Source organism: Saccoglossus kowalevskii, chromosome 22 (genome assembly GCF_978046115.1).
Source record: "Saccoglossus kowalevskii chromosome 22, keSacKowa6.1, whole genome shotgun sequence".
Taxonomy (NCBI): Eukaryota; Metazoa; Hemichordata; class Enteropneusta; family Harrimaniidae; genus Saccoglossus; species Saccoglossus kowalevskii.
The window spans coordinates 1,991,057-2,015,159 of NC_140662.1; the positions used below are offsets into that span (position 1 = coordinate 1,991,057).

Consider the following 24,103-nt stretch of genomic DNA (forward strand, 5'->3'; position numbering starts at 1 on the left):
ACCTATCCTCATTTATGGTTGTGATGTTTGGGCTGATGAGTTCTCCACTAAATCACCTATTGAAGACGTTCAATTAAGTTATTGTCGGTATCTACTGGGGGTGTCACAACACACACCAATTATGGCCATGTATAGCGAGTTAGACAGATACCCCCTAGACGTATTTATAAAAAACAAATAATTAAATATTACAGTCGGACTTGACATCTTAATGCCTGCTGTCAATTTTGTAATTTTATATTAGATTGTATTTTAGAGATTTTGTATTATTTAGTAATTTAGTGATTGTATTTGTTACTTAGTATATTGTGTTTTTGTTTTTTATATATTTCTCCTTGTACTTTGTGACCATTTTCTATATATATATATATATATATATATATATATATATATATATATATATATATATATATATATATATATATATATATATATATATATATATATATATATATATATATATATATATATGTACATCTGTTTGATTGTACATTACACTTTTGTTTGATGGCCCAGGGGTAAGTATTCCAAATATTCAGACTGGTACACTTCATTTCTATGTGCACTCACGCTTGAAAAATTCATGTGACGTTTTCACAGCATCACAATTCTGGAGTAGCCCTTTCAAATGCTGAGCTCGATCAAATGCAATCGGATAATTATTGATCACTTCGATAATTTCATTGTACCAACGTTCTATATCCATTTCAAACTGATGATCGTTGACACCAACTTTCACAATGATTTGGCTAACCATGTCCAAAGGAAAGTACTTCAATAAAAACTCGGCTAGACCTGAATTCACAGTGATAAGTACGGGTACACCAGCAGCAATCGCTTCCAATCCCACCATTCCAAATGGCTCACTACGCGACGCCATGATCACTAGGTGGCTTTGTTGAATATCGCGGCGGATGTCATCTTGTGTACCATATGGCCGCATATCCCACTGAATGTTTGGGGATGTTATATTTGCATCCACGTATGCTTTACTTTCGTTATGCTCTCCTTCTGAAATACCCCGAATTTTCCAGATCGTTCTCACCTGTCTCGTACGTCTCCCAGTATTACAGTGATTAGCAACCATACTTAAAGCTTTGGCAACGATATCATAACCTTTCAGATTGCCAACACCTGAAACTCGACCAAATGTTAAAACATTCAAATCTGATTCTTCAATTGTCGGTTCCTTTATAATAACATCAAAAAATTGAGAATCGGACGATGGGAGAAACTCGTGGTGTTTGATATTATTTAAGCAACGAAAACCGTTGTCAAAATGGCTGTATATGCGAGGACCAACTGAAAACACGCAATTGCATTTTTTAACTTCCTCTATAATTTTGTTTTCTCTAACCTCGACTTTTTGGGGAGACCAATCTACTTTGTGTATTTCTATATCCCGGGGAATTACATGAATGAAGAGATACAGCTTCTTTTTAGGGAAAAACGCATTGCGAATGTTCAATGCTGCTCCCGATGTTATTGGCACGTGACCAACGATGATGTCTATATTAGGAATGTCGACTAAATGATAAAAATATGAGCGATATGTTTCCTCTAACCAGTCAAGGTTAGGAGAATTTCTTGACGATTGTTCGACCTTAGGAAACACTAACTCAACTCCACGTTCACGTGCATCCTCTTTGTCTTTCTCATTCTCATAAAGTGATGTGCAATATACTTGCATGTTGTTGCAAAGTGCAATTATCTCAGCCAGTTGTCGATTTACGGTAGATATTCCTCCTTTTGCTGTCCCCCATTCATCATTGATTAATAAAACACCCCTGTCAAAAGAGAAATGAAACATTGCAACTATTAGTACGTTTTAATTCTGTGAATAGTTTTTTGCTAACGTGTGATATTTCTTTTTTTTCAAACTTATGCCAATACAATATGGATGCAACTGACATATTCTGTATATACACCCTAACTATTACTATATCTACACTGAAGTATCATCAGTGCATGGTTGACATAGCATTTGTACTCTATCGTTACAAAACTAACAAATCTGTTGACGTAATGGCATATGGACTTACCTCTGATTGTTGTTTCCAACATTACATGCATCGTACACAGGTTGTATTGCATCATCTATACAAAAAAAAAAAAAACAATACATATCGTTCATTTTATATGTTATGCAGCATGTCAGAACTGATAATACCAGTTCCCATCTCACACTGTTAAGTACATGGACACTTCGGTGTTCGTTTACTTCACTTTACAATATAAGGCACGGTATAAGGCAATAACGCAATCCCAGCTGGTAACAGTACAATTGAATGTCTCACCAACCTAATGTTGCCTCTATTATTATATATTACAAATTAATATTAATAATTAATATCTTGAGCATAACCCTACAAATATATGAACACACCCTTTAGTTGATATATGACAATTTAGCAGATATATGGTATTATTATATCTCATTGCCTTACTAGCCAATTACTAGTAATTATATTTGCATACTCTCAAAGACGTAATATTCGGGTTCTGTTCTTCCACAGGCGCTACGATCCATCTACGAAATGCGGATTCACCGTTGAGGTTTGTCGGCGTTTCCATAGAGAATCACATGTAATTTATGAACAGGTTAAACAAGTATAATACAATGTATGTTCTGCTTAAAAGCATCTTGCATTACTTTGGACGAGTTATATTCTGTGTCAATACTTTTAACTGGGAAACAATGCTCTCTTCAGGTCGACACATCTGTATATCGACCTTGGCCCGGGTCATTATTTCCATACTATTGCATACGTACCACGTGGGGTTGGTTTCTCTTTTGGAGCCGATTTCTTCTCACCTTCATCATGCCGTCGTTTTCTCGATGAAGGTGCCATATTGTCTGCAGTTTCTGATGACGTAGTCGGCGCACTATCTGCTGAAATATTGACATTCAAAATCAAGATCAACCTACAGAATCTCAGATTTTTCTGAAGCGATAGGTTACTTATTTGTACAGTGACATTGGTTTTAGTATGCAATATTAGGCACGGTTATACAGTCAACCCTTTGTTACATTGTGTCATAACATATTTTTGTCTGCACCATATCTATTTAAATGTGCAACTATACGAATTGCTTATACTGTATTATTTCATGTAGCTAATTCTGATACCTTGTACGTCACCGGAAGGCTTTGTGCGTCCGTTACTAAATGTCTCCAGTTTATCTGCTAGTTTACCCCGTCCAACAGATTTTGTTCTCAAAATTCTGCATAAGTAAGCCGTGTCTGTTGGTGAAATAATGTTCATATCTTCCAGTTGCAGAAACAGTTCGCCTGCTTTCTTCATTTCATCCAGTTTACCCCGGGGTATTTTTTTACATAACCTCTTCAATGATGCGAATTCCGCTGTTGTGGCGGAAAAGAAAACATAATATTATTAAAACTGGAGAAGATACAACAATCTTTCCTTTCTCAATCAGAATCTTATAACATTCGAATACAATGATTTTAACACAGAATTGCAATGAATGATGCCAGTAAATTTACAAGGTGGAAACAAAATCAAATTATCTTACGACGTGTTATTTCAGCACTTATGTTCTCCAATAGCGTTGTGAACTTTTCCTCATCTGACTCGTCGGAGTTGGACATCTTTAATAGAATAATATTGAACAGCCTGGAGAACAAACATAAATTTAGACAAGGAAGGATTAGTCTAAGTATTCGATGGTAAAATATCAATTACAGACACCACAACACAAAACAATCGAAATTCGAACTCACCGTGACGATCACGGCCAATGCACCACGCGACTGTAACTTTCTGTATTCTGTATGGCAACGTAGCAAGTAGATAAAAACACGGTATTGACCTGTAACATTAATGTTGTAATATATATTGATTAGATAATTGATTATTTTACAATCTGTGATAATTCCGTGAAAAATGAAAGCATTCGTTCATGCAAATTGTAGAATGCATTTATTAAAGACTAAATATAAATATATATATAAATATTCACGGGTGTGAAAAATTGCAGGTTGTCTTATAACAACAATGACCTTTCAACGGCGCCATATAGGACAACGAGAGCTTAAGCATATAAGCGAAATACCGAATATTTCAAATGGACGGTTACATTTTAATTTAATGAGAATGTAAGTTTTCGTGACAAATTTACTCATAGTCGACTATTTTTCTATTCAGGTAACGTTAGCCTGATTGTATATTGTTTCATCGATCGATGAAAAGAACTAGTTTTTGTTATGTTTGGTCATGTTTGGGAAACAAATGAAATAATCATCGATTGTGTTTGGTGACGTCGACGGGACAAAAACTCATAAAATTACAACCGGCTATATTGTATGAGAGATATTTTATTGATCACCATTAAATTCTGAAATAACAATAAACACAAAACTATTTTCAGTAAACAGTACATTACTAACTTATTTGTATTGACTCAATTCACATGTCAAAAATTGTCTCACCAAAATGACTGATGACCTTAAAATTACTAATAAATTTTATCTCACCACTGTGTCCGGATATAATTACAGGTTAGCAGCGTTGACTATCGTCACAGGTTATTAAGTCCTGTAATATAAGACTATTTTCTAAATACTAGAAACTTAACTATCAAAACCTCAAAATAAACATTTCTAATTATGCATAGCAAAACTAGTAAACTTGATGGATTAACTTTACAAAACGTTCGTTGCTTGTCTCAGTAATCATCACTGTGTGCAACAATAAATCCCGTTATCACTCCCAACGTTTCTGACCGTATTTGTACCAAACATCATTTTTTAAAACTCTGAAAATTACATGTATAACGTAACTGATTAGCGAATATAATATCACTATTACTCATTATACAGACTCAGTAATTTTCCGCTAAATATAAACACACGTCTTTCAATGTTCAAATGTTACGCTAATATTGCATGTCCACATCAGAAAATCAACAACAATTATTTACAATGTATACGCTGAAAAACTCATCCTATACAGTATCATATAAGATTTACAATGTATACGCTGAAAAACTCATCCTATACAGTATCATATACGATTTACAATTTATACGCTGAAAAACTCATCCTATACAGTATCATATAGTATTTACAATGTATACGCTGAAAAACTCATCCTATACAGTATCATATACGATTTACAATTTATACAGTGAAAAACTCATCCTATACAGTATCATATAGTATTTACAATGTATACGCTGAAAAACTCATCCTATACAGTATCATATACGATTTACAATTTATACAGTGAAAAACTCATCCTATACAGTATCATATAGTATTTACAATGTATACGCTGAAAAACTCATCCTATACAGTATCATATAAGATTTACAATTTATACAGTGAAAAACTCATCCTATACAGTATCATTTAGTATTTACAATGTATACGCTGAAAAACTCATCCTATACAGTATCATATGAGATTTACAATGTATACACTGAAAAACTCATCCTATACAGTATCATATGAGATTTACAATTTATACGCTGAAAAACTCATTCTATTCAGTATCATATAAGATTTACAATTTATACGCTGAAAAACTAATCCTATACAATATCATATAGTATTTACAATGTATACGCTGAAAAACTCATCCTATACAGTATCATATAAGATTTACTAGGTATACGCTGAAAAACTCATCCTATACAGTATCATATAAGATTTACAATGTATACGCTGAAAATCTCATCCTATACAGTATCATATAAGATTTACTAGGTATACGCTGAAAAACTCATCCTATACAGTATCATATAAGATTTACAATTTATACAGTGAAAAACTCATCCTATACAGTATCAAATAAGATTTACAATTTATACGCTGAAAAACTCATCCTATACAGTATCATATGAGATTTACAATTTATATGCTGAAAAACTCATCCTATACAGTATCATATAAGATTTACAATGTATACGCTGAAAAACTCATCCTATACAGTATCATATAAGATTTACAATTTACACGCTGAAAAACTCATCCTATACAGTATCATATGAGATTTACAATGTATACGCTGAAAAACTCATCCTATACAGTATCATATAAGATTTACAATGTATACGCTGAAAAACTCATCCTATACAGTATCATATAAGATTTACAATTTATACGCTGAAAAACTCATCCTATACAGTATCATATAAGATTTACAATTTATACGCTGAAAAACTCATCCTATACAGTATCATATAGTATTTACAATGTATACGCTGAAAAACTCATCCTACACAGTATCATATAGTATTTACAATGTATACGCTGAAAAACTCATCCTATACAGTATCATATAAGATTTACAATTTATACGCTGAAAAACTCATCCTATACAGTATCATATAGTATTTACAATGTATACGCTGAAAAACTCATCCTATACAGTATCATATAAGATTTACAATGTATACGCTGAAAAACTCGTCCTATACAGTATCATATACGATTTACAATTTATACGCTGAAAAACTCATCCTATACAGTATCATATAGTATTTACAATGTATACGCTGAAAAACTCATCCTATACAGTATCATATACGATTTACAATTTATACAGTGAAAAACTCATCCTATACAGTATCATATAGTATTTACAATGTATACGCTGAAAAACTCATCCTATACAGTATCATATAAGATTTACAATTTATACAGTGAAAAACTCATCCTATACAGTATCATATAGTATTTACAATGTATACGCTGAAAAACTCATCCTATACAGTATCATATGAGATTTACAATGTATACACTGAAAAACTCATCCTATACAGTATCATATGAGATTTACAATTTATACGCTGAAAAACTCATTCTATTCAGTATCATATAAGATTTACAATTTATACGCTGAAAAACTAATCCTATACAGTATCATATAGTATTTACAATGTATACGCTGAAAAACTCATCCTATACAGTATCATATAAGATTTACTAGGTATACGCTGAAAAACTCATCCTATACAGTATCATATAAGATTTACAATGTATACGCTGAAAATCTCATCCTATACAGTATCATATAAGATTTACTAGGTATACGCTGAAAAACTCATCCTATACAGTATCATATAAGATTTACAATGTATACGCTGAAAAACTCATCCTATACAGTATCAAATAAGATTTACAATTTATACGCTGAAAAACTCATCCTATACAGTATCATATGAGATTTACAATTTATATGCTGAAAAACTCATCCTATACAGTATCATATAAGATTTACAATGTATACGCTGAAAAACTCATCCTATACAGTATCATATAAGATTTACAATTTACACGCTGAAAAACTCATCCTATACAGTATCATATGAGATTTACAATGTATACGCTGAAAAACTCATCCTATACAGTATCATATAAGATTTACAATGTATACGCTGAAAAACTCATCCTATACAGTATCATATAAGATTTACAATTTATACGCTGAAAAACTCATCCTATACAGTATCATATGAGATTTACAATGTATACGCTGAAAAACTCATCCTATACAGTATCATATAAGATTTACAATGTATACGCTAATCATATAGATGGCAATTGTTTCTATAAACTGGGGATTTCTATGATTTTTCAAAGCAACACCGTTCGTTACGTCAGTGCAAGCTGCCATTTTGAATCTATGATTTTGTTTCCTTTGGCTCTCAAGAACGCCTCCAGTGTTCAGAAATTAGGTTTCGCTCGAAACTATATTGATCACATTAATAGTTATTTTTATTTAATTATTTTTTTATTAATTTATTTCATTTTATTCATTTATTATTAGATTTTCCTAGTTTTGTCCATATCGGACATGAGTCCCGACTGTCGCGTATAGTCTAAATATTGTAATTATTTTATGATATTATTGTACATGCAAACTAATTATTAGAGGGATTAATTCATTACTATTATATGGTTTCTCCCAAATACCATCTAATCCAGGCATGTTTGTTTATGTCATTTTAAAAATTATTTTTATTTTCACGCATTGGTATGATACAAAGTAAGGGATGCGGAAAAAATCACAAATTACACAATTAAACTATACAGACTATCAACTATTATTATCTGCCATTTACCTAAGATATAAACAACATGTACGTTATGAGAGTCAATCTATTTGAGTGAAACGATGAAAACATTGTAAACAGTAAACAGCAAACAAAATATTTATTTAATGTGAACAATTTAAGTAGATGCTATGATACATTGACTAACAAGAATCACAGTAATTTACAATGTTTCAATCCATTTAAGTTAACAAATACACTGAATATTTTAGAGCCAACCAATTATGAAAATGTACAGATGAATTCAATCATTGAACTACGCAAGCAACACCACGTGTTTTATTTCATTTTACGAAACTTAAAATATAAATAAAACATGCTGAATAAAAATAATTAGTATACAATTAGCTATATAGTATGTTAAGATTAATTGCAAATTTGGGTCATATATTAAACTAAACACACAGTGTGCATAAACCACGTTTAAATTCGTTTAATCAAACTATTTCTATAATAATAAACAAGCTGGAAACAGTTAATCAATATGCAGATTAGTTCAGTAGTGTAAACAGAATAATTTTAAAATTGTATCAGGTATGAGCAAAATGTTACGATACAAACAAAACATGAATAAAATTAATTAATATGTAAATTAGCTTATTAAAAAAATAATTGCCAGATAATCAAGTGGTATGAATGTACCAAGTTTTAATCTAATGTTTTAATGATACAATATAAAACAAGCTGTAAACAATTAGTATGTAAATCATCTAATCAAATATGCACAGACTAATTACATGATTAGATAAACACAAACAGCAATCATTAGTCAATCACTGGTAACTGAGTGATTGTTGCATCAAACGAACGATCGGTAGATTTAAGTTCTAGTCGTACCTTGCGCTGGAGACCTAAAAGGTCGACTACTACCCAGGTTGAGTGTGCTATAGACTCAAAAGACTGACCGAGATTCACTCACTAACGAGTACGACTTTAATAAACTTCGCGTAAACTCCGGATTCTCGGCTGCTTGTGTTGACCTTGTCCTTCGGATGAAAGATAATATTAGTCTAAAAGTCACGGAATTTTCATCAGCCACATGATCTTTCTATAGAGAGGGGTTATGTTTTGTTCCGTCAAACTGTCATTGACTTTTTGGTATGAAGGTGAGTTTCGGTCTGCTATCAGATATCGTTTGGTTTCTAAGTAAGGCACTAGGATTCCTAGAAAATACTTATACTGTATTGTTGTTTGACGTGGAGTGCATGGCAACATTCCCAAGCACTGAATGACACTGTTGATTGTCAGGTCAGGTCAGTCCATTAGTCAATTTACGGACTGCCACGTCATCTACAAAGGACTAACTGACCTTCTTTTGAGCTCCTTTTTTGTGATTATATGAATTATGACAAGCGAATGAAGTGAACCTACTCGTTCATCTCTGCTGCAAACTCTCTTCTGAATTTTGAGATGATAATTTTCAGTTTTGAATAACAGGCATGAGTCAGTATAATATAAACCGATCAACGATATATCAAACAAAGTTGAAACCCTGAAATTTTGGTGAACAGTTTGAAACTGACAATGTTTAAATACGAGCCATTAATTGTTGAGTTCGAATTAATGTACTGTCTACGTGATTTCCACTTTACATTCCCCGGCATTCAACCCAAATATAATGACAGTAATGTTAGTTGCAAAAATGTATATATGTTGGAACTTACTTTTATTGTAAATGTTGTTGTTACAGAATGTCAGTGTTCCAGAGGGACGTCACGATTCCTCAATCGTTATCACGACTGGGGGACGCAACACCTTTTCCCACGCTAGATAATATTACCCAACGATACGGTGCGTGCGAGTGCCGTTCGTTTAGATGATCAAACTTTCGACGGCCAACCAACCATTTCCTGTTTCAGGGAAAAACCCAATTCTATTTTTGTACAGTGACGCGATACACATGGATTACAGAGGGCGCCCTTTCACATGACGTAGAATTCATACAATGTATTTTATACGCGTTGTGTACGTTGCTTATCGACCCATGGATGATATCGACCAGAACGCGGTGCGACGATCACCGCCCTTTAACAGAACACTGTAGTTGCCAGATTTGTGTGATAAGCGTTACATGTAATATACGTGTTAAACAAAACTGCAGGCCAAACAGATGTGAAATACCAGTTACTGAAACAAATTAAGCCTTGGCACGAGTTATGTGACACCGCCAGACAACAAGCTTTTATTTTTTATTGGGATGTCTGTTGACAATTCATCATTCTGAAAATTCATCATGCTTATTTTGTAGACAATACTATTGTTGTAATTATTGTGGTTCGATAGTTAGATCACCACGGTGTACATACATTTCATATACAAGTAAATGTGTACATCTTGAACCCCTTGTCATACAAAATGGCTATACTGATTACGTGACCGTATTTTTCCGAGTCCTCGTGTCGCTACTTTCTGTATAAAGGGACTCTACATCGGCTCAATACACTGCGGCCTTTAGCGAAGAACCACTTTTGTGAGCTATATAGATACGAGGTAGACGTTGACAGATTTGATATGGTTTCGATTCGGCTCATTTTGATGATCGGCGTGAGTTCAAGTTGTGTTTATGTTATAAAATTGGGTATTTCGTGCGGTTTCATGAAGATCGGCGTAGTTTATAATAGACGTTCAAGTTAACATTAGCGTTGTTGTTTTTTAAAAGGAAAACGGACTTGTTTGACGGGCCTCAAAAGTTTCTTCAATTTCTTCCATTCGCTCCTGTAATTTCGCTGCTTTTTCTTCAAAATCCCGCCTTTCAAAGCGGCACTCAGATAACTCAGATAAACCAGGTTCACGAGTCCACGTACTCGATAACGTGACTTACATAGCCATTACGCGACGTTACGTTTCCAAAAATCATGTTTATTTCCATCGGAAAATGGGATGTATGTTGTTACATTTATAACGACCTGAGTAACAGTCAAAACGTATGTGAATATTCATGTAATGAGTTCTGAGATAGATTCTAAAAGCCAACTACTTACTTAGCAGTTTAAATCTGAGTACACTCTCCCCTGCTTACTGAACATGTGGTAATAGGTTTGGAGGACTGGTTGCATACAAACACTTGCAATTAGCACCATAGACAATTTCAAATTAGTTATATCGCATACGTGTAACGTCTTTGCGTTTACCTTTAAGTTTTACAAATGTCAGCCCAATTCAGATCTTCAATACAGTCTTTGCACATCCAAATTTCCTTGATGAATGATGACATATCTTCTAAATTACTCAGAAGTAGGCAACTTAGATCAATGACTTCGGCAATCGTTACCATCGTTGGCCTCACATATTACACATTCATTGATTACAATTTTGTTCTGAAAGTACTATTTCCATAGTTAATGGTAATTGCTGGCACCCCTGTAAAACAAACCTTCATACATTCTAGGCCCAATTACGCTAAATGGTGATCAAGTTTGAGTTGACATTGTCATTTCTGTGTATAAATATATTTGTTGTCATTTTGGGTTGACATTGTCATTTCTGTGTATAAATATATTTGTTGTCATTTTGGGCATATGATCTCATGAATTAAACTTAGCACAAGATTCTTTGCAGCCTCAAGCCATGTGTGCTTGATGTTAGCAATTGATACACTGACAGTTGTTTACTAGATCATCTGCTCCATTTAGCATAGATTGTTCTTCATATTTCCCCCTCAATGCTGCTTGCAATTAGTTGAATACTCCTCCTTATCTTTTTGCATATCACTAATTTCCTGTTTATTTGCTTCCGCTGTTTTCATTATTTATTCACTTCGGTAAACAAACACACGCCTTTGATTGCTTCAGATGGCCCATGGCACAAATTAGATTTTTCCGTCCTGGTCTTCACAAACTACTCTAACATACGGCACCCTTTTGTCAACATGATGCGTCAAATCTACATGCACTTCCAGATTACGCAGTGCATGTCTGATGTCAGTTCACATTTCTGTACACGTCTGTGCCTTCAATAACCCTACGGAGTTCATAGTCATGCACTATTTTCCTTCATCCTATTGCGTACTGTAAAACTGTCGTATGGCAATTACATCAGTTTAATACGTCAGTTTTCAGCATCTACTTTAGTTGTATTTCCAAAGATTTCATCATCTGGGGTTAAAGGTTTATTTCCGTTTATCCAGACTTGACCAAATGTTTAACATCACCTTACGTAAACTTAATTGTGACTCCTTGTTTGGTCCATCATCCCATATATACTTGTGGAATTATTGTTTTTGAATGAAACACTGGATGACCGAACTTTACACGCGCTAACTGTTGCAAACTTTCAACAACTTACTCGATGGCTTGACATGTGCCCACTTATATTATCAGCCACTGAACGCGCTTTATATTATCATCCCATTCAATTCATTTTGCTACGCATGCGCCTCTAGATAAGGAATCTAAAACCCCTTCAATTTAGCGTTATGTTTCTCTTCCGTCTGACCCTCCTTATTATCGAATACGCTGCTATTTTCGTTCTCTAACTATCCTGAGTGGTAGCATTTCACTTAGTACATATCGGCGGCACATGTAATACTGAATCTTTTCCAATAATAAATACATTTTGACATATCTCTTAATGGAGTATCATATTTGGATACCTTTCCATGCAAGAACATATAACTTCCCTGATATAAAGACACGCCATTCTCAGCTTTTGCATCAGCCAAATCAGCATTTTTATTATAAACGGACAACTTGAAAAATATTTTTATGATAGTATCGAATATACGATTTTCAATTTGAAAACAAATATTTTGAAGTAGCATACTGATGGCACACTACTACATGACTATGACTATTACATCACGGTCTAGTTAACCAATTAGCATTTTTCACAACGTATTGCACTATTATCTATAACACACTTAATATTACCAAATAAAGTTACAAGGGATTTTATATTACAAGATACACGACAATTTTAACCTGTGTATAAAATCCGATTCAGTTCATTCATGTAAAGAAGACAACATTTCTTGAGTTTAATACTGATGATCTTTGGTATAATTAAATAGCGTAAAGACATATTATTAATACAACACGAAATAATAAGTACGTAAGTTGTCTAAAATTCTATAATATATAATTTATTAAATACCAAAGGACGCTAATACATATTAATAAAGTTGATATATCTGACAAACATAGCACTATTGAATTTTTAAAATTCGGGCGTGACCCGTATACTATTAGACACCTTGTAAACCAACACAGAAGGATGCCATGTTTATAAGATTAATTTTCTCATTCATTCACATATCACGTGATTCAGCTTTGCCAGTTTTTTTTATGTCTACGCCCTCATCGACCAACAGTTCAAATCCCTGATAAATATATAACTAAAAAAAATGATACAGAAATAATAAACAATCTCTCAAGTTTTTTTTTTGTCGAATGTATGCATATCTCACACACATCAATTAAGAGTGGATTCTGATAAGCACCAATACTAATATGATATTAAACAGAAATATGCATTCCAGAGTGAGTCATGCAAGACATCTCAGTAGCCAAAAATAACATATAATTTTCGCCCTCTGTGTATCAGATTGTCAGCAATATACGTGATTGGTTGTGATAACAAATATTGGGTAGTGCAGTGTAAGTTCCCACTGAGGAATGGTATGGAAACAAATACTGAAATATTGAATTATTGAAGCTAGACTGCTATCATAATGAGTACTACTGCACTTGCCAAAAACGTTTTAAATCACACATATTTTTATTGTTTTGACCACTCAAGGCCATTTGCATGGTGTTTGATGTTTGGTGTTTTTAGAGCTTCCTATAATAATATAATTTTATTGCATCCTTAGAAATACAATGTTTCTATCAGTTAATAGCAATAAAGATTAGTTGTCATAACTACTACTACAAAAAGAAAGAAAGTTGTTAATAGGATAAGGCAAGCAATACATATAGGATGACATTTTCATTTCTTGATTGAAATATGTTATGAATATAGTTGCTAATTTTCTTATTATTATCATCTTTTGAAGTCATCAAGAAATTAAATTTCCGGAGATCATTCTGTGTATCTTGTGGAAATGTAATATAATTTGTTGTCGTATTAATTTATATTGAGAGCATATCATAATAAAGTGCTATTTAATTTCTATTTCATTCTGTGTATATTGTTTGCAAAATCTGTTTTTAGTAGGTAATTGTGGTTGCATATGTCTCCCTTTTTCTATTGCTAAATTATGATTACTAGTTCGAAATTTTGTTATTGGAATTCTTTGTTTCAAATTCAACATATCCAAGTATTTTTCAAAATTATAAGAGTCTTACTATTTGGAAGTCCTCAGTTTTTTTTTCATTTATATTTTTCTCCAGAAATTTTTGGTTGACATATTTCCCAATTTGCTTTATACCACGGTTACTAAAAGAACGGTTAGGAAACTCTTATTTTTAGATATGCTAATTACTATTTACTTCACTTCACTTTGGTGCGTGTCCAACCACTATGATGTCATCGCTTATATTGTTATCGCCGTTTGTTTTCTATACCGGTCCACTAAATTGAAGAAATATGGCTCATTAAAGTAGAGGTTTGTGGGCACTTGGGAGTGAATTTTTTTTTTTGCTTTTTTATTATCCAAACAGTCTTGGCTAAAGACTGTTAAAATTTTGTAGAATTGTGAATAGTGGAACATACTCAAAAAAACGATTTTAAAATATAGATAAAAGGTGCAAACACTCTCTCTTTTGAATGCTTAGCAAGATTTAGCAAGGCTGTACATAAATAATAAAAAAAAAGGTAATGACGGGATCTCCATAATATGCAAAGTATTTAACTTTTTACAAAACGATAATACATTTAAATTTGAAACTGTAAAAGCCATTTTAATTATGAGAATTAGCAAACTTCTTACTGAGTGAATTGTTATGCAAATTAGCAATTATCTCAGTTTCTTTTTAGTGCACATCCCAGAACTTAAAAAAAAATAGCTCCTAGGCGCTTTGATCTTTTGTTTTGAATTTTTCACAAATGATTGACAATGTGTTTATATCTTCAAAACGCCGTCGGGGCATTGTTTTTGGTTGAACAGTGTTACAACAATCGTACAGACGAAGAAGCCATGGCAGTATACGTACAACAATAGAACAATCAAATCATGGTCAGTACAATAGAAGGTGTCTTTCTTTCTAATTCTTATTTTGCTAATTCCCTTTGTTCAGGTAGATTAATTCTTACATCGTTAATCATGTCTTAACTATATTTCTTTCTGCTCCGTATGCTTAGTTTGTGTTATCTTAGAGAAAATTAAAAAAAAACATGCCTCAGTGGTACAATATTTAATAGAACTTAAAAAAAAGAAAAAAGAAAGCGAGTTAGGTTATCCAGGTAACCGAATGTGACTCACTTCCGTAGCAAACAAACAGTAGTTACAAATCTCTGAGATATGCCTCTGAGCAGCGATGGCCTAGTCTGAATTCGACGTGGCATTTGTATTATTCAGTATTTGTTGCCATAAAATAAAATTTAAAATAACGATATTTCTCAAATTTCAAACAAATTTAGCCTAGGATTTAAAATTCACTTCATTCGGTTCGTGTTTTCTATTGGTTGTAAAATACCATGGCAACTGGTTTTTGCATGTTCAAAACAAGAATCCTTAAAGTACATATGTGGCTAACAATTACGTAAAGAACAAAATCACAAATAAAATAGTAAAGTAATATAAAAACATAAAAACTCGACTTATTGACAATAAAATAACCAGAAAATGGATGTGTCGGTGCCAAACATAAATACACACACAATGAACATCATATAATGTGCTCAACGTGTTATTCCTCTCCGAAAAAAACAACAAGACGGAGCATGTCAAATTAAGTGTGTCACAATTGTGGGCATAATACGTGGACTAACGAGATCAAACTTGTGCTCAGTATAATATTGCGTGAATCGAAATCCTGAATAAGTTGGTGCCAACATTATTTACACACACAATGAACATAATGAAATGTGCTCAACGAGATGTTCACCGCAAAACAAAACGGAGCATGTCAAATTAAATGTGTCACAATTGTGGGCATAATACGTGGACTAACGAGATCAAACTTGTGCTCAGTATAATATTGCGTGAATCGAAATCCTGAATAAGTTGGTGCCAACATTATTTACACACACAATGAACATAATGAAATGTGCTCAACGAGATGTTCACCGCAAAACAAAACGGATCATGTCAAATTAAATTTTGTTACAATCGGGTGCATAATTATACAGAAATCACTGTGCTCAACAAGAACAATTCGCAAAATCTTGGAGCATTCACAATAATTAATGTTTTATGGCTGACCTATATAGCAGAATGAGTCAGTGATATAAAAGACAGTCAATGCGAGTAGAAGAAAAAAATAGGTACCCAAAACCATACCTTGTGCAAATGATCTGAAAAGTGTAGTTGTGCTAGAATAGGAAAGTTGCGTCTAAAAAGAGTTTATATACAAAAGTTCATATGAGTCATTGAATGCGTTGTTAAAGTCTTCAGTTGAACTCACATCTGCGCGTTTCTGTACTTCTCAGTGGTTGAGCTTTTCTTGTGACATCGTTGTCATCAAGTTGTTTGGTTGGTTGGTTGCCTCCCGTGCAGTCACATATGGTTAGCTTTGGTTGCAGTATTTTACGGGTTGGCTTCGCTGAAGTTGTGTCGCTCTGGTCGTGGGTAGTTCGATGATATCTGTTTTCCTGTCTTGTCGTTCCACCTCAAGTTTAGCGATGTCATTTATGTCGTTGCTTCGCTGTTACCGTCTTTGATCACGCCAAGTACAAAGTAGCTTTCCACCAACTGCATTGCGCGTCTTGTCTTGTAGGGAATAACTCGCTAGCTTCTGTGAAGGCACCGTCAGCCGCACCGATTTCAGCTGATTTCGGACCGTTTGATTCTAACACCATGTAACAGACTCATATATTGAACTGTTGAGGGTAGTGGTGATACAATCAGAATATTTATTCGTGGAGACATCAGATACAGTGATGATACAGTGAAGTGTAAACTTGGTTTCCAGGCGATGGCTTTACAGCCACGCCTAGAGACAGACTTCCCGTATAACCTCCGCTCCCTCTTTCTCATCAGTCCCCTTATTTATAAGTGAAACCACGTGATATCGTGACGTCACTACGACGCCTAGCACAAGTCAACGTGATTGGTTAGAACTTACTAACATGCCAAATAAGGAGTGCTAGACAGTCATGGTGACGTTTGACACGGCGTGTATAAAAGTGTTAATATGGTCTAGGCTTTAAACAATACATTAGATATTACATATAGGTGTTGGAATGTGAACATTAAAGTAATAAGCATGGGAAAGTTAACACGTATTGACATAGACAATTGAATGCAATTGTCATGTCATACGTGTATGCGGGAACCACATCAGATTGGTGAGAGTGTTAAAACATTGACAACTGGTTGACAGTTTTCAAGACGGCACTTATTTCATAGTAAACAGATGTACCCATAAACCAATTTTGACAGGAAACAGAAGCATGGTTTAAAAGCTAATTTTTTAAATCACTTTTGACCAAAAAAGCACATCAAAGAAAAATAATAGCAAAATTGTAAAATTCATACAATAAGCTTTCCGAAAATATATAATTTTGTGGACAAGAGAGGTCATCTTGGTTTCCTAATTAACTAATTAAAATACCTGTCAGGTAAACTGCATCTCTACCTTAAGCCAAACAAAATCATCGTAGAGGGGTCACCGACTTCTGTGCGAATGTTGTGTGATACTCAAGGTTTCGTTGTTCCCGAAACAAATGAAAATACCGACAGTTTGTTTTGTTGACAGATTTGCCGTTTGTGAATCGAAATTTACCATGGCATTTTGTAATCAAAAAACTCTGTCTGGGAATGTTCTAAAATGATAGTATTCGTTGCTACGTTATTGTTTGGGTATTTTAAAGTTGGGTTACGAATAACTTAACTTTAGACAATGACTCTTTTTTGCTGAGGTTAGCGATGTCAGTCATTTTGTCTGTCTTTGTCGTAACAGTTCGGAAAAATTGCTGAAAACCGGATTAAATTATATTTTAGTACAACGCATTGTTAAATTAATATTTATAGTTTACATTGTTATCATTACTGTGGGTTAAATATTGGGTTGATGTAAAACATTTCCATTGTTTCAATAGATCTGCGTCTGCTGATGTCATGGCGACGAAGATTTGTACCCCAAAAATCCGAACGTTTCATAAGTTTATTTTGACATTGAATTGTAATCTGCGAGTCTTTTATGAGAATTCTATGTTAGTTTAAACAATGTTAGTTTCATGTTATCGAAGTTTGCAGACAGTTTACTCCCAGATAGCAATGTCGGCCATCTTTTTTTCCTGACCGCTGCCAGTGGAAGTGTAAGTGGCACAGGAAGTTATATGGTTTCATAGTGCAGTTTTAATCTGAATATATATGTATTTTTATTTCAGTGTTCATATTCCTACTAAATCCTGACAATGCTGTATCAATTTGTTACGAAAAAAAAAACATTACAAAAAACCCCAATCAATGGAATCGTCTTCGAACGAATATGTAATTTTATGCAAATTATGATTGCCGCAAAGTCGGCAGTATGCTAAATCTTTTGTTTTAATTGTTTACAGAGTCACGCATTCTAACAAAAGAAGTGAGTGAGTTTCCTAACCGTTTATCTAGTAACCGTGTTTATATGTTCTGGTAACAAATCATTCATTTTTTTTTGTATTGAAGAAAAAAATCATTGTAAATCTACTGAACCAGCAATATAAATACAATTTAAAACGTCAAAACTTCGAGGGATACAAGAATATTTTCTGAAATTACTGTGACAAAGAGGTAGTTTGAAGGGATATACGGAGCGGAGATTTCTGGCAGGAGCATGAAAAGGAATTTTGGAAATAGCGTAAAAAGAATCAAAAATATTATTAAGGCATTTATACAAAAAGACGGAGTCACGGACATTTCTACGATTCTCAAGTGACAATAAAGTGAAACGAAGGCATAATTCATGATACTGTGGTGATCCAAATGGGCGATAAGTAAGTTAACATAAGTGTTTGACAAACTTGGTAATGTATAACCCCAAATCCAATGGTAATACTAGACTGGTTTTAATCAACTCGCAGAGAGGATTGTTTTGAAACATACCAATAAAATACATAAACTAACAGAAAACAAAATTTCAGATAATCGATATAAGCCCTCACATGGATCACTTTTGACCAAGATCTGAAGCTGATGGAAAATTGTCTTTTTAGTTCAAAGTTATCAAAACAAAAAATAATGCACTACCTATCTGTACAAATTACATTCAATGCTCACAATTCTTGAGCATGTGATGTTTTTTTGATGTGTTGCACCTCAATTGAATGCAGGTTACATACGTTTGTATTTTCTATGTATTTGCTATACCTGAAACAATTTATACAAAATAATATAAAACATAAACACATAGCCAGCTCTCGATTTGTGTCCTAGCCCCCCTTCTTTCCCATCTCTATTTCAATCCTGAAACTTGTTTTAATTCAAAATTAATTATGACAATGCATATTTATATTGAAACAAACCATAATAAAGGAAATAATATTACATAATAAAGGGAAAGGTCACCAAAATTCACCTACTTGCTACATATTTGTTAAATCCCAGTAGTTGTTTGTACAATTCCTATGAATTCGATTCTAGAATTGTGTTGGATAAAATTTCTCATCACTGTAAAAAACAAAATCACCCACAATAATTACAAAACTAAGTCAGTTGTTATTCAAAGTGAGAGTGTAATAAGATGAATAAACTAATGACAGGTATTTTGTAGCCTGTCCACTAAAGGTTGTCTATTTATAGATGTCAATAACTCTTTCAGTAATTCAACGTTAGTATTTGAAATGTAACCAGCGCCCTCTAAGTAAAGAAATAGTTTCATTCCAGTCGTGAACATATGTTCATCTTGTCTTGACAGTTGTTCATCAAGTAGAAGATTTTTCATCTCTTCAACCTCATCAGGGCAAAGATCATCACTAATTTCCTTTAGTAGCTTCCTGAAAGCTGTTACTTAAATAATAAAAAAGAAATAAAATGAAAATAACATATCTAATGAAGTGACATGAAATGTCAGTCACATGGCAGTTAAGTTACCCATTTATTTTCGGACGTGTTGTTCTATATCCAGGCTAATTTAGGTTTTGAACAAAACAACCCACATTATTATCTGAAAACGTCATCACATTATAGTCGTCACGTTGCACATTCAAATGGTGTTATATTATCACATACATACATTTGGGTTTTTTCATTTTTTGCTCTGGTTCCTCATCCGTATATTGTCGTTTTCTTGTCTTTAATAGTGAGCCTGTCATGATGGGTTTTGGATGAGACGACGTACTCTGTGCAGTATCTGTTAAATAATGTATAAACAAATAAAATATCAACATGTAAGCCATTAATTGTACGTGTCACTTTGTTTACTGAGGTATAACGTCACACAACGATGAACATTGTTTCTTTCAGACAATAATGACAAATATATATGTCATTATAGTGTTACAGGTTGATTACTGAACCACATCTACATGAACGATTACCTACAGTTAATCCAACGTATCCACATACCTTGTGTTACATGTAAAAGCTCTCTGCGTGTTTCGCTAAATTTCTTCAATTTAGCTGCTAGCTTAGCCCGTCCAACAGATCTTAGCTCCAAAACCTTGTATAAATATGATGTGTTTGTTGGTGATATAACTTTCCTTTTTTCCAGTGCCAGAAATAGTTCGCTTGCATGTGTCATTTTACATCGCTGACTCTCTGGTATTATTGTACATAACCTTTTCATTGACGCCAATTCCGCTGTTTTGATGAAAAGTAATAAATAACATTAGAGTTGCATTCCCACTTTGCAAGTATGTAAAACATCAATCTAAGAACAACAAAAATAGATATCCCGCTCTAACTTTTGCGTCTATTTTATTTTGATTTCACAAGGGATCTTATCTCTTAGACAAATGTATCTACATTGCACCTGACCTTCAAAGTTAAACACAGCCTCCTAACTCAATGAGTGTTTACTGTTTACAAATCTAGCCTGAGGGCAATGTTTAGCATGATGATATCATAACAAATCTACCAAGTCGTATACTACCAACTCCCATCCAGTGACTTGCCACAAAAGAGCGCACAATTGTGTTTGTCAAAATATTTTACCGTCTGATATTTCAGCTCCTGTTTCCTCCAAAAGTGTTATAAACTCATCCATATCATCGGGATTGGACATTCTAGTATTTTATATAAATCATACCAACCAGCAGACCTGAAACAAAATATTGTCACAATCAAGGATTTATCGAGTAGCCGAGGTAATCGATAATGTAGATTTTATAATAGCAAAGCTAACTTTGAAAATATATGCTGTGCTCCCAATCAGGTTTGAGTGTCACAATTACAATGTAGGTTCCACCCCAAGCATTGTCACAATTACAATGTAGGTTCCACCCCCAAGCATTGTCACAATTACAATGTAGGTTCCACCCCAAGCATTGTCACAATTACAATGTAGGTTTCACCTAAAGCATATTCTTCATTTTATTATTATTATTCATATTGTTTTCCTTCTGCAAATTGGTTTCGACTGTAAATCCAATATGCAGAAAATGTTTTTTTTTTTAAATCGGTCTTTGTGTGGAAAACCATCAGCCAGCAATGGCACTTGATAAATTGGTGCTTAGAATGGATTGTTATATCATTTGTTCAATTCGTAGCGATTTCACCTATTCTCTATTTTTGACGAATATTTTTAGCATTCTTAGTAAAAAAATATATTTTTCACGTTTTATTGAAAACTGCCTGCTAAATTGCTTTGATATTCGAAATGTGGGTCTTTTGGGCTGACCTCTATTTGATTTGTTCCTTTCATGACAATTTCATCAATTCTCAACATCAACATTTTTGGCAAATTATTTTTGGTAATTTGAAAATTATCAGCCGTATTGCTTTAATATTTTGATATTCTTATAGGAAGTAGACATGATCTACTTGTCTATATAGGTTTGTATGTATATGGAGTTTGTCATGGTAAGGAAAGTTTATTATCCACTAGTTTTATATCCTATTCTTTAGTGAAAACAAATGTTTCATTTTCATGTTTGAAACCACCATAACTTTTGATGTAAATGACCGATTTGTTTCTTATTTGGTGTGTAGCATAACATCACGTGCATCAACCGTGCTATGTTAGTCACGTGACTGTATTAGTTGACATTACAAGTATTACAAGCAATCCATTTTACAGGTATGCTGCCAGTGAAGAAGATCAATACTAATCAAAGAGTAAGGGGTGTGAATTCCCAAAAAGCCCTTAACAACCAAATAAGCTTTTTTTGTTGAACATACAATCAATTGCCAATATGGTAAATTGGCTTTTTATAACTGACTATTTCCCAGTTTTTTCTCCCACTATTATATGTTTAGGTTAGGCCTAAATATGTTTTCATATTTTTAAGCATTTCTTTCAAATCAGTGATCCAAAAAAATAAGACGATTGAAATATATACATATAAAAATTTAAAGAACAGATACAATATATCACAATAACAATTTGGTCAACACCATTATTTGGTTCCATTGGCTATATTCAGAGTAAAAGTGCATTTAACAGTTTATCTCCATGGTTTTCATCCAGTTTATATTCCGACTTATACACATTTCCGGAGGTTACATTCCCCAATAGTGATTTTACATAGACATGCTATTTAATGAACGACATAGACATAACTTGTTTTGTTCAAGCGACAGTCACGTGACTAAGCACGCGGTCTGTTATGAGTTGATTCAGTACCAGAACGTGCTTCTTTGAAAACACCTGTACTGAATATTTGCTACAGCGTGATTGTATTTAAAGCTCGATGAGAGTGGTGTTGTTTTTATGTATGGCTACAAGTTAATGTCAACATAGTCTTTCCTAGTCTGGGCAAATCCTGAACATGTGTTTTTGGTAAAAATATAGCAACACGCTAACATTGTTGTCTATGGAAATCTTATTAGTGGAATGAGACTCATTGACCTTTGACCTTCATAATTGTTTCCTTATCTTTGAGTACATTAATCCACCGTCCCTCAACACGAACGGTGATAAATCACATCTTCAGGCGCACGCTTGTGTATACTGCAAGTTTAACGATCTCTTAGTTTTAAATAACACTTTTCGATTTTTAATCTCGAGTGTAATTTGATTGCAGGATTTTCTAACAAATGTCCTCATCTACTACTGGTGAACAGTTTGAAACTCACAGTATTTTAAAAACATGTATAAGCTCGAAATGTAGGTCACTACTCTTATTACAAGTGACCCCAACATTACCCGGAAATAATTCGGCTTTTCAACAGCAGTCAAACCAACCAACCAAATTTATTAACTACACTGTTCAAATATATCTATGTTGAAACTCACCTTTATTGTAGATAAGATCTATATCGACTCAAGTATGTAATTACTGTACTGGTGGTCTATAATGGTGGCTATTTTGATCTGAACGATGGCCACACTATTGGTGACCATTCAGTCGTAACTTGGAAAACCCATAATCCTATACGCATGCGCAGGCTTTCCCTCACACAGTCTTTGACAATAAATACGCGTAGCGGGTGTTTTCCAATTTCCTGACAAGTTAATGTACTAATGTAATGTTAATTCATGTTGTTATGATGTAACTGGCTAACTATTCCAACAATATGATATTATTGATCATTAATTTGATGTCAATACTCACATTTATTTTTACCATTTATATAGCGGCCTAGTGATTGGCAGTAACCAATCTGAGATGACGTCACAGTTTGCGAATTTTCTACAGTGATAGATGACAATCCATAGTGTTACTGACCATCTATTAATCTTTTAGCCTCGCCGTCCACAAAGCTAAGGAGGTAGGCAAACTTCTGATTGTCAGATTTGTTATGCTAGTATTTATCAATGTGGGCCAATCTGATTAAAATAAGATCCTGGTTGGCTTAATTTTTTTTTTCTTTTTTCTTTTATATAATTACTATAATTGT

At 33.5% G+C, this 24,103-nt stretch overlaps 2 protein-coding genes across 3 annotated transcripts; both read right to left on the bottom strand.

Moving 5' to 3' along the window:
* Positions 1-517: 517 nt before the first annotated feature.
* On the bottom strand, positions 518-9,925 carry LOC102801509 (uncharacterized). 2 transcript variants are annotated; one of them, XM_085495537.1, is made up of 7 exons: positions 9,744-9,925; positions 3,743-3,831; positions 3,535-3,635; positions 3,131-3,364; positions 2,774-2,890; positions 2,043-2,097; positions 518-1,787 (listed from the first exon to the last, which is right to left on the bottom strand). In XM_085495537.1, the coding sequence occupies exons 3-7, from the start codon at positions 3,608-3,610 to the stop codon at positions 557-559; spliced, it is 1,713 nt and encodes a 570-aa protein (XP_085351663.1). In that variant the 5' UTR covers positions 3,611-3,635; positions 3,743-3,831; positions 9,744-9,925; the 3' UTR covers positions 518-556. The 2 variants fall into 2 exon arrangements, with proteins under 2 accessions (XP_085351663.1, XP_085351662.1); XM_085495536.1 differs by having other exon boundaries at positions 2,774-2,893.
* Positions 9,926-18,476: 8,551 nt separating this feature from the next.
* Positions 18,477-23,643, bottom strand: LOC146728614 (uncharacterized). The gene is made up of 5 exons (XM_085495903.1): positions 23,499-23,643; positions 21,257-21,362; positions 20,669-20,902; positions 20,337-20,453; positions 18,477-20,110 (listed from the first exon to the last, which is right to left on the bottom strand). Exons 2-5 carry the CDS (start codon positions 21,324-21,326, stop codon positions 19,854-19,856), a joined length of 678 nt encoding a protein of 225 aa, XP_085352029.1. The 5' UTR covers positions 21,327-21,362; positions 23,499-23,643; the 3' UTR covers positions 18,477-19,853.
* Positions 23,644-24,103: the final 460 nt, after the last annotated feature.